This window comes from Microcaecilia unicolor, chromosome 1, assembly GCF_901765095.1.
Source record: "Microcaecilia unicolor chromosome 1, aMicUni1.1, whole genome shotgun sequence".
In the NCBI taxonomy this organism is placed as follows: domain Eukaryota; kingdom Metazoa; phylum Chordata; class Amphibia; order Gymnophiona; family Siphonopidae; genus Microcaecilia; species Microcaecilia unicolor.
The window spans coordinates 183,107,096-183,119,457 of record NC_044031.1 but is presented as its reverse complement, the minus strand read 5'-3'; the positions used below and the strand labels follow the sequence as shown (position 1 = coordinate 183,119,457).

Here is a 12,362-nt window from a genome sequence, read left to right as displayed (position 1 = left end):
GCGCTTCACTGTCTCCGCGGGAGCTGCCGCAAGCAAAGTAAAAAAGAAATTTATAGGCTATAGCTGAAAGGATGGTCGTTGGCAGAGGTAAATGCAAACAAGATAGGTCACAGTGCATACCAAAGCCCCAGCCCACTGAGCACTGCTTGAGCCATTTCTGGCACACGCACTCCTGCCGCTTCGTTATCTGGGTTTTTTTTTTCGGTTTTTTACTATTTAAAAAGGCAGGAGATTTTCTGGAGACGCAAATTGCTTTTTTTCTTTATCCAGAAGGAGCAGGCAAAGAATGGCAGGGAAGTGGGGGGGATGAGGGACATGGCCCCATCAGGTGAACCCCAAAAGCCAGCCAAAGCTGAAGCAATACTCCTTAGCTCAACTGAAGAGCAAGCACAGGTTATGTCCATCCACCTGCTGAGAGAGAATGCTGAAGGAGGAGCCACTGCACAGGATGTCTTATAACTCAGCTCTGGCACTCTTCTATATTTCCACCTGCTGGTAGATGGGCATAACCCGCAAGTGTCTGGGATTATCTGTGGGATGAAATGTAAATAGATGAGCTTTTGGGGGTGGCAGATAAATAGGTGAGCTTGGGGGGGGGGGGATGCACAGAGAAATAAGTGAGCCTGCTGTGGTGTTTTAGAGAGATGGGGATTAGTCTAGGGAGTTAAACAAGGGATGAGGCGGAAGAGTAATGATCAAGACAGAATGAGTCCAAGGCAGGGAGTAAACCTGAGAGGGTGTGAGTGGATGAGCTCAGCAGAGGAATATATATATATATATATGTTAGAGAATGCACGTGTGCACCATGGGGAGGGTAAGAGATGGTATGAATCACAAAGAATGCTAGAGAAGGAGTGGGAGGAGGAGGCAACAGAGGAAGGGAAGAGCACCACTTGCAGGAAGAAAAACCAGAGATACTTCAGGTCGCCTTTCTGCTCATGATCAATGGCTTTAATGATAGTCAAGGGATGGTGGTGAGAAAATGGGGTGACTCATTCTTCACATCCATTTAAATGTACTGTACTCAGTCACAGTCCAGAGTCACACACCCCACCTTAATATACTGCAAGTCACCCACCAGACACTGAGAACCCAACTACTCACTTGCAAACACCCTCCCAGCCTCCACCTAAAAGAAGGCTGATCCGTTAGCTCAGTAGCTGAGCTACAGTTAACTATATTGCAACTAGTAGGCCTAAGGCAAGGAGTGTACATTAGATAAAAATTACTTTAAAAAGCATAGATATCTACTATAATAAAACTCACCCTCAATGTTCTGAGAACACTGACGTCAGTGAAGCCAAGCCCTGACTTCCTTCAAAAAGGTTTGAAGGTTCGTGGTGGTGAAGGCACCAAAATCGCTCCTGGCCCCGCCCTCGAGGGCGGAGCAATGGCAGAACAACGAAGGGGTTGGCAGGGAGGGAGGCGGGGAGTGGGAAATCGCTCCGGGCCCCGCCCTCTTTTACTACTGTTACAATAAGACGCGCCTCCTCAGCAACCAGACAATCTAAAAGCCCGTCGTCGTTGTTGAGGGCGTGCTGTTTCATAGAAAGACACTTGAACAGTCGTAGCAAAATGCTAAGATAGGACCCACCTACTAACAGGAATCAGCCAATCAATAAGCTCTGTCCTCCTTCAGGGCGAGCCTCTTTATTTCAATAACAACAGGACGGGTTCAGCTAAGCTACTAGAAGACAGCATGGTGCAGGTTGAATGACGGGGAGAAGCAGTCAGAGGACTCCTGAAACTAATCAAAACGGCAAAAAAAAAAAAAAGTCCACCACACACCTCTGCAGGGACTTTGGCTAACTGGTGAGGGGAATTCTATTGTTTCCCGTTTTTTTCTCTGTACCTATACATAAACTTTGATCACTTGTGATGCTAATGGCAAAAGAAGGCTGGGAGACAGTTTTGGTCCTGACACACAGTCAGCGGCAGATCTTCTCTTCTTCACACATCCTCTACCCCTAATCCTTTCTTTTTCTGTGCTGCTGGCTGTCAATGGGAGCACTACACCCACATTCTACAGCCACTTCTGTTCTCTCACTATGCTAAACGGGACTGAGTCACAAAGTTTTAACAAACAACTGGATCCTCAGAACAAAGAATTGCCTGAGCTGAAGATCGGAGCACAAGAAAGGTTCTTCTACTCACAACAGACACAGATGGGCCAGCAGAACTGTTCTCTGAACTTCTCCTACCCGGGACAGACGATGCCAGGTTTTGCAGTATCAAGTTCAAGAAGGTTTTTAAGTCCAGCCTCGAGTAACTGCACATATAAGCCCTGTACGTCGGGGAGAAACTCGGAGGGAGGGAAGGGGGATGACCCTGGAATTCAGAGGGATGGAGGGGGGAGGGAGGGGCCCCTGCCACACACACACACTCTCTCTCACGGACACACTCGCACCCAGTCTCAATCTCTCTCTGTCACATACAAACACTCGCACATTCACTCTCTCTAACACAGTCAATCTCACACACACTCTCTCAAACATACACACTACGAGGAAATACTTGCTAGCGCCCGTTTCATTTCTAACAGAAACGGGCCTTTTTTACTAGTGTTTATATATTACTAAATCTTTAAGCATACAGGAGCATAGTTATCAGTGAAGGCTACTGTTAAGACACATTATTTTACCACAGGTTCATTTTATGCAAGGAGACTTAGCTACTAACTAGGGTTAAAGGTAAAATAACAGATCTAAATGGGAGCTCACATTGATAACCCCATGAATATGCAGCTTATTATGTTTTGAGTAATAACTTGATATGCATACCATCTAGGATCTCATCAATTTTCATCTGCTAAAATAGGTCACAATGAAAAGTTTGGGAAGCAGTGTCTTAGATACCACAGAACCAATGTGGCTCAAGAAAATAAAGCTGTGTTCTTCAGTTACTCACACCATCATCAGTCATAAGAAAAAAAAAATCCTACACATTTGCATTCTTCTATTCCCTTCCCATTATCTTCCCAATTTGGCTAAAAGTGCCCCTTCCCTTATTACCATGACACTATAACTCATATTTATAGTATAAGTGACATTTCATCATGTTAAGGTATTCAACATAGATTGAGACACAAGCAGCTGCTATTATCCCCAAAAGCCCTGGTTTGACAGTGGACTAAGCGTTCTAAGTGCAGGATTATCCCAATCTCTAACCCTTCTTTTATGGGCTACGTAAGAAATGATTTCATCTCTCAAGACTGTTTAACAGTGTCCAAAAAGAGAAATGGCAGTCCTTGATGTTGAAAGCTGATTTGTTCATAATCTTGCCCATTTAGCTATCAAAAAATCATGAAATTTGACGTGTCCAGAGGCAATTGCCATGCTAGAGGTCTCCCTCCCCCACTAGGTGTACCAAGTTTTAACCACACCAAGGTAAAGTCCGAGCTGATATGCATCAATCTCTGCCGTACAAATTACGCAGAACAGAGACTGGGAGACCAACAAATAGTCAATTCTTGATTGCATGCCGTGTGCCCTAGAAAGGTGAGTATAGTCCCAATCCTGTGGATGCAAGACTCTCCATGGGAAAATTAGGTTCTTACCGTGGTAATTTTCTTTCCTTTAGTCATAGCCAATAAATCCATTACGAATGGGTTGTGTCCACATACCAGCAGGGGCAGATAGAGAGCACTGAAAAACCATAGTGCCTCTTGGCCAGCTAGCTCCATCTGTCTCTCAGTATTTGAAGCTTCCAAAGCAGTGTTACACCGCAAAGTAGAAGAACATGAACTTTCCTCACATCGAACGAACGCCCCAGAACAGGAGCAGTAATTCAAAGGAGGGACGAACTCAACCTCCTGTAACAGAACAGAAATCCTGAAGACTGTTTTCCAACTTCTCCCAATGAGGAAACATATCTACAGGAAAAACTGAACCCAAAACAGCATCAATCAATCAGGGTGGGCTCATGGATTCATCTGCTATGACTAAAGGAAAGAAAATTACCAAGGTAAGAACCTAATTTTCCATTCCTTGTCATCAAGCAGATGAATCCATTACGAATGGGATGTATCAAAGCAATCCCTAGATAGGGTGGGAACAGGCCACACCACGTGCCAGCACGTGTGCTCCAAAATGCGCATCCCTCCTGGCAGCCACATCCAGCCTGTAATGTCGGACAATGAGAGATTAGAAGCCCATGTCGCTGCACTGCATATCTCTTGAAGAGAGAGTGCTCCAGTTTTAGCCCAAGAAGAAATTGCTCTTGTGGAATGCGCCTTAAAGACTTCAGGCGGAGGCCGGCCAGACAGCAGATATGCTGAAAAAAAAAATAGCTTCTTTGAGCCAACGAGCCAGAGTAGCTTTAGACGCTGGAGACCCTCTGCGAGGACCTGACAACAAAACAAAAAGGTGATCAGAGGTCCTGAAAGCATTTGACATGCGCAGATACTGCAACAGAGCCCTTCGCACATCTAGAAGGTGCAAATGCAGAAATGGGTCTCGACAGGACAGTACCTGGAGATCAGACACCCATCTCGCCGAAGTAATGGCCACCAACAAGACCGTCTTTAGGGTCACATCCTTCTACGAAACTCGCCTAAGCGGCTCGAAGGGCGAACACTGAAGGGCCTGTAAAACAAACTCCATGTTCCAGGCCAGACACGGAGCCCGCACGGGAGGACGGAGCCGAAGCACCCCTCTAAGAAACCGTGCCACATCTGGATAAGCAGCCAGGGAGAGGCCAGCCACCTTCCCTCGAAACATGCTAAGGCTGCAACTTGAACACGCAGGGAATTATAGGCCAAGCCTTTTTCTATACCATCCTGCAAAAAAGTCAAGCATCGGTGAGACAGAAGCCCGCATGGGTGTAATCGCTTTAGCAGCACACCAAGCCTCAAACTGGCGCCAAATCCGAGCATAGGCAACGGAAGTGGAACGCTTGCGGGCTTGAAGGAGAGTGGAGTTGACCTTGTTGGAATAGCCCTGGTCTCTCAATTGCGCCCTCTCAAGAGCCATGCCGTAAGACCAAAGCAGCAGGCATCCTCCATGGTTACTGGCCCCTGTGACAACAGGTTCTGTACCAGAGGCAAAGGAAGGGGAGCCTCTACCAGCATCCGCCGGAGGTCCGCATACCATGGCCACCTGGCCAATCCGGGGCAATGAGAACCACCTCTCCTTGATGTAGCCGAATCAGCAGGAGTACTCGCCCTATCAAGGGCCCAGGAGGGAACACATACAGGAGGCCCTGAGGCCAGGGTTGAGCCAAGGCATCTAACCCCAACGAGTGAGGATCTCTCCGTCTGCTGTAGAAGCACGGGACTTTGGCACTTGCGCTTGACGCCATAAGATCCGTTACGGGCGTCCCCCATTTGGCACAGATCTGAAGGAACACTTTGTCTGCCAGTTCCCACTAAGCTGGGTCGAACTGATGCCTACTTAGATAATCGGCTTGCACGTTACTCTGACCTGCAATGTGAGCTGCTGACAGAAACTGCAGATGTAGCTCCGCCCAGTGGCAAATCTGTGCGGCCAGTGCCCCGCACTGAGTGCTGCCTTGCCGATTTATGAAGGCCACTGCTGTCGTATTGTCCGACAGCACTCTGACAGCCAGTCCCTCCAGGGCTGTGTGAAAGGCCAGAAGCACCTGGAATATCGCTTTCAACTCCAAGCGATCGATGGACCACTCCGACTCCTCGGGTGTCTAGAGACCCTGGGCATGCCTTCCCTGGCAATGTGCCCCCAGCCCTTCAGGCTGTCATCTGTTACCACCAGGCACCAATCGGGAAGTGCTAGCGGAATTCCTCACCGCAGCATGCTGTCTGAGAGCCACCACTCCATACTGAACCAGGCTGCAGAGAGCCACGTGAGTCTGCGCTGGTAATCCTGAGATATTGGAGACCATCGTTGAAGCAGGGAACACTGCAGAGGTCTCAGGTGCGCTCTCGCCCATGGCACCACTTCCAAGGTGGCCGTCATCGACCCCAACAGTTGGACTATGTCCCAAGCTCGCGAGCGAGGCATCCTCAGGAGCAGACGGACCTGGTTCTGAAGCTTGCACCGCCTTTGCTCGGGTAGAAAGACAAACCCCAAGGCTGTGCCGAACCGGACCCCCAAACATTCTAGAGATTGAGGGGGGGGGGGGGGTCAGGTGACTTTTGGGTATATTGACGACCCAGCCCAGAGATTGAAGTACTGAGACCACTCTGGCTGCTACATGATGACTCTTCTGCAGTCAGCTCTGATGAGCCAGTCGTCGAGGTACGGGTGAACCCGGATACCCTCTCGCCTGAGAAAGGCAGCTACTACCACCATTACCTTGGAAAAGGTTCAGGGAGCTATGGCGAGACCCAAAAGGCAAGGCCCGAAACTGGAAATGTTTTCCCAACATCGCAATCCGGAGAAACCGATGGTGCGGGGGCCAAATAAGAATGTGCAAGTAAGCTTCTTTCAGGTCCAGAGACGTGAGAAACTCTCCTGGCTGTACCGCTGCGATGACGGAGCGCAGGGTTTCCATGCAAAAATGCCGCACTCTTAGTGACTTGTTGACTTCCTTTAAGTCGAGTATGGGCCGAAAAGGCCCTCTTTTTTGCGGCAACACAAAGTAAATGGAGTAACGACCGTAACCGATCTCGGCGGGAGGCACAGGGAAGACCACCCCGAGGTGCAACAAGCCTTGCAAGGTCTCCTCTACCGCCGCCCGTTTGACGGCAGAGCCGCATCGGGACTCCACAAACAGGTCTCTCACCGGGGCACTGAATTCTAATCTGTAGCCATCTCTCTGATCAGGTTCAAAACCTACTGATCTGAGGTAATCTTGACCCATTCCTCGAGAAAGAGGGAAAGACGTCCTCCAACTGCAGGAATCGAGGAGTGGGCCGGCGCACCATCATTGAGAGGGTCGCCCATGAACTCCAGGCCTTGAGCCGGCCGCTGCGCTTGTCTTGCGGTCAACTGTCTGGGGAAAAAACCCTGATGGCAATCCTGGGCCGGTCTCCACCGGAGGGGAACCAGGTAGCAACGCAGAGTCAAACATCTGCGGCAGAGCTCTTTTTAACATGAACGCTTTATGTAAAAGCAACATAAACTCAGGGGAGAAAGGCTCACCCTGGCCTCCCAGTTCCAATCCGGGGTAAGCAGCTCCTCTGGTAGCTTCCAACCATGGCTCCCCTCCGGCCTCAGACCCCTCCGCTCCTGCAGGGGTCGAGCCATGCGGCGCATCCAAGATGGCACCCACTACCAGCTCCACCGAGCGGGAAGAAACCTCGCTCGCCATGCTCGGGCCGGCCCTGATGTCTGAAGAGTACGATTTACAGAATCCCGCTGCGGATCTGCGCTTGCCACAACGTGAACAGCGCTTAACATCCTCCACAGCCATCGCCGAAAACGGCGGAGAATTTCAAAATGGCGGATTCATGCCAAAAACGTCCCGATTGCAGGCCCTCCCTGGAGGAGCTACAAGACTCTCTTACCTCACCAGACCGAGTCACAGAGCTCCGGTCACGCTGCACAGAATCGCAGCGCTAACAAGCGCGTCACGTTTTTTTTTTAACGCTATGAGGAAAGTTAGAGGCAACAGCTACAGAGGCACTCCGGAGGTCCAGGAGAGTGGGAAAGGACGAACCAATGTGCCTGCATCCACATAGAAGAGTGTGGGAAAGGCAGGGAAAGGACATACCAATGTGCCTGCATCCACATAGAAGAGTGTGGGAAAGGCAGGGTCAGGGCAAACCTATATGCCTGCATCCACATAGGGGGAAGGGTAAGGCTGGGAAATGGCTAACCTACGTGCCTTTAAAGTGAAGCTGCAATAGCCACAACTCCCCTGCTACAACTGGCAAAAGCCCAGGAGCCACCCCAGGCAGATTTTTGAAGGAGCTGAATAAGTTGCGTCCAACCCTGCTGGGGAGATAGAGAATACTGAGAGGCAGATGGACCTAGCTGGCCAAGAGGCACTATGGTTTTTCAGTGCTCTCTATCTCCTCCTGCTGGTAGGTGGGCACAACCCATTCGTAATGGATTCATCTGCTTGATGACAAGGAAATATCCAGTAGGTCAATAGCTGCACTCAACAGGGGTATGCCTTTAATAGAGTCCATCTTTTTCACTCAACAAATAGTAAAGCTCTGGAACTCTTTGAAGGAAGATGTACTAACAGCGGTTAGCATATCTGGGTTTAAAAAAAGATTTGGACAAGTTCCTGGAGGAAAAGTCCATAGTCTGCTATTGAGACAGACATGGGGAAAGCCACTGCTTCTCCCTGGGATTGGTAACATGGAATGTTGCTATTTGGGTTTCTGCCAGATACTTGTGACCTGAATTGGCCACTGTTTGAAACAGGATACTGGGCTAGATGGACCATTGGTGTGACCCAGTATGGCTGTTATTATCCATGGGCGCTAGGTTTAATTTATCTAATGTAGGATCATGTACCAAATTATAATTGGAAGGTGGCCCATATTTGCTATTTCCCAAGTAACAGGAGTAAAAAAAGGTTTTATTATATACATTAGATACATAAGGATCACATAGTATCAACTGTTGCCTGTCCACCGTGGTACCGGAAGATTGGAGGGTGGCCAACACCAATTTTTAAAAAAGGTTCCAGAGGAGATCCGAGAAATTATAGACCGGTGAGTCTGACGTCTGTGCCAGGCAAAATGGTAGAGACTATTATTAAGAACAAGATTACAGAGCATATTCGAAAGCATGGATTAACGAGACAAAGTCAACATGGATTTAGTGAAGGGAAATCTTACGTCAGCAATCTACTGCATTTCTTTGAAGGGGTGAACAAACATATAGATAAAGGTGAGCCGGTTGATATTGTGTATCTGGATTTTCAGAAGGCATTTGACAAAGTACCTCATGAAAGACTCCAGAGGAAATTGGAGAGTCATGGGTTAGGAGGTAGTGTTCTACTGTGGATTAAAAAATGGTTAAAAGATAGAAAACAGAAAGTAGGGTTAAATGGTCAGTATTCTCAATGGAGAAGGGTAGTTAGTGGGGTTCCCCAGGGGTCTTGTGCTGGGACCGCTGCTTTTTAACATATTTATAAATGACCTAGAGATGGGAGTAACTAGTGAAGTAATTAAGTTTGCTGATGACACAAAGTTATTCAAAGTCGTTAAATCGCGGGAGGATTGTGAAAAATTACAAGCGGACCTTATGAGAAGCAAGTGCAAAGTGATGCATGTGGAAAAGAGGAGCCTGAATTATAGCTACGTCATGCAAGGTTGCATGTTAGGAGTCACAGCCCAAGGAAGGGATCTAGGTGTCGTCGTTGATGATACGCTGAACCTTCTGCTCAGAGCGCTGCTGAGGCTATGAAAGCAAATATAATGTTAGGTATTATTAGGAAAGGAATGGAAAACAAAAATGAGGATGTCATAATGCCTTTGTATCACACCATGGTGCGATACAATTCTGGTCGCCAGATCTCAAAAAAAGATACAGTGGAATTAGAAAGGTGCAGAGAGGGGCGACGAAAATAAAGGGGATGAGACGACTTCCCTATGAAGAAAGGCTAAAGTGGCTAGGGCTCTTCAGCTTGGAGAAAAGGCAGCTGAGGGGAGATATGATAGAGGTCTATAAAATAATAAGTGGAGTGGAACAGGATGTGAAGCGTCTGTTCACGCTTTCCAAAAATACTAGGACTAGGGGGCATGCGATGAAGCTACAATGCAGTAAATTTAAAACGAATTGGAGAAAAATTTTTCTTCACTCAACGTATAATTAAACTCTGGAATTCGTTGCCAGAGAATGTGGTAAAGGCGGTCAGCTTAGCGGAGTATAAAAAAAGGTTTGGATGGCTTCCCAAAGAAAAAGTCCATAGACCATTATTAAATGGTCTTGGGGAAAATCCACTATTTCTGGGATAAGCAGTATAGAATGTTTTGTACTTTTTGGGGATCTTGCCATATTTGTGACCTGGATTGGCCACTGTTGGAAACAGGATGCTGGGCTTGATGGACCTTTGGTCTTTCCCAGTATGGCAATACTTATGCACTTATGTACCGTTAGGTGTACCACATAGCACCCCATCCACCCCTATAGCAACTCTATGGAATTCCACCATCAGCTTCTTGTGAAATAAAATTAAATGTATCCAACTTTTTTTTTTTTTTTTTTACTGACCACCATACCAGATACTGATGCATGCCCATCTTTCAAATTTGGCATGCTCAACAGCATCAAGATGGGTTTCCTGTAACATTGTAATAGATACCCTCTTCCTATGCAGAACTTGCACATTTTGCTATAGTTCACTGGGGGATCAACCCCCCCCCCCCCCACACACACACACATTCCAGGTGGCTACCTTAATCTTTTTAGGTAACCTCCTAGTAAAACCCATTCAAATGTCAAATAGTAAAATAAAATTGAGAGCGAGGTGTCCCAGCCCTCCACCCCCTTCTGAAAATTTTATAACTCTCAAAAAAAAAAAAAAAAAAAAAAAAGCAAATTTTAGTCTCCAGTATATCTTTCACACAAAATGCATTTATAAACTGGGGAAAAAAACAGAGCTAGATGGCTGGCCGACAACCCTAATCCATTGCTACTCTGTAAAAGAACTAGGTTTGGCTTCTCCTCTTTAGTCACAGCTAAGAATGTTAGGGAAGCAATGCTCACAGCTTCTGGAAGAGGTCATTTACAAATATTGCTCACTATGAAAACTACCAGATGATCAAACAGGGCTTGTAGCTGATGATTCCACCTCTTTCAAAAATAAAATAAATACTAAAAACAAACACTAATGGTTCTGTATCTTCCACAATTCACATGAAAACTGTGCATGCTTACAGGTGTGTTGGGATGCTGATGAGGTGGTAGTGGTGCTGTTGGTGTGGGCACAGATGTCATCATGCTGGGCTGCGATGGGGGCCGTGACTGTTGTTGTGGTAGTGGTGGCTGTTGTTGCTGAGTCTGTGGGTGCTCTGATGAACTGTTAAGTGGAACCTGAGGCGGTACTGATGCTTGGGGTGGCGTGGGGGTCTGTGTCTGACGGGGCTGCAAAGGCTGTGATGGTCCAGGTGGTATTGCCTGTGGAGAAGCTGCAGTAGGCGCAGCTGTTGCTGGCTGAGATCCCATTCCTGGAGGAGTATGGTGAGGCGTGGGGGTACGACTGGGTGCAGGAGAAGGGGAATTGTGATGCATAGGTGGCTGAGGATGAGGTGGGCAGTGAATCTGGTTTCCTTGAGGACCTGGAGTCATGACAGGTGAATTCACAGGAAGTGAAGGATTGCCCATTGGTGCCTATTAGGAAACAAATAAAAAAGTGGTTAATATTTAAAAAAAAAAAAAAAAAAAAAGTCTTTAAAACATGACAACCTTTTCACAGTGCAATCATGTACACAAGATCACCTTATTTCTGAACAAGGATCTCAAACAATCGTGTGTGTGTATATGTTGAAAGCCGAGACCCCCATATAAGAGCTTCATATTCTCACCCAAGGCATTATTAACCTATTTAAAAAACAGGAGCCTGTGCTCCCAGGTAACATAAAACTTTTTAAAAATTAAAAAACAAACCTTAGGACAAAATATAAGTGGCTGACCAAAAAAAGCCCCACCCCAAACCAAATAAATTAAAATGCAAAAATACAGTAAGTCAGTTTGCTTGAACAATTTTCAAACTTCAGGCAGAAAAAGATCCACAGGAAGGGGGGGGGGAGGACTGTGCAAAGATTGTGGAAGGGAGTTAGAATTAAAAATACATAGTATTCTTATAGTACTTTTCATACAAAATTTTGCTTGTGCAATTTCTTTCATTCTTCACTGAAGGTGCAGGAAATTAAATCATTGGGCAAAAGACATACAATACAAAATGCAAGCAAGCAGCCTGACCCACAGATTTAATGTATTATCACCCTATTTTAGAAAACTTTAAACCCAGCTCTAAAGAACAGAAAATGAACATGCCAGACAGGGCTTAGATTCTAGCAGAATAGCCTGGGGCAGCATTCTACAACCATGTTTCAAGTTCCTAAGATGAGAAACAGCACTGGATATTCACCGAACTGCTCTGGCCTTCTACCCATCTGATGAACTGGAACAGAGCTGCCCCATTTGTCTAAGAGTATCTGACTGTCAGACTGCGGGGAATCCAGACTCGTGCCACATGAGAGGTGACCAGTCGCCACTCACCACCACAGACCATCTTACCAGCCCCTGAAAGGAAACCATCCTCCAGGGAATGCAACTGCGGAGATCACCGGGACAGAAGCTCCAACTGCAAGGGTCTCATGTGTGCCCTGGCCCACTACACCAACTCCAACAAAGTAGCCATGGAGCTGACCACCACTAAGTAGTCTTTGGCCATTAGGCTCCGGGAGCCCAGAAGCGACAGTACCATAGACTGCAGCTTCCGAATCCTGAGCTCTGGGAGGAAAAACTCTGCCCGCTCTGGTA

At 47.1% G+C, this 12,362-nt stretch overlaps 1 protein-coding gene across 1 annotated transcript in view; it reads right to left on the bottom strand.

The window, feature by feature from the left end:
• Positions 1–12,362, bottom strand: part of EP300 (E1A binding protein p300) — a 507,140-nt gene that overhangs the window by 248,483 nt on the left and 246,295 nt on the right. Inside the window, 1 exon segment of the mRNA XM_030203013.1 lies at positions 10,755–11,207. Coding sequence (XP_030058873.1) covers positions 10,755–11,207 — 453 coding nt within the window.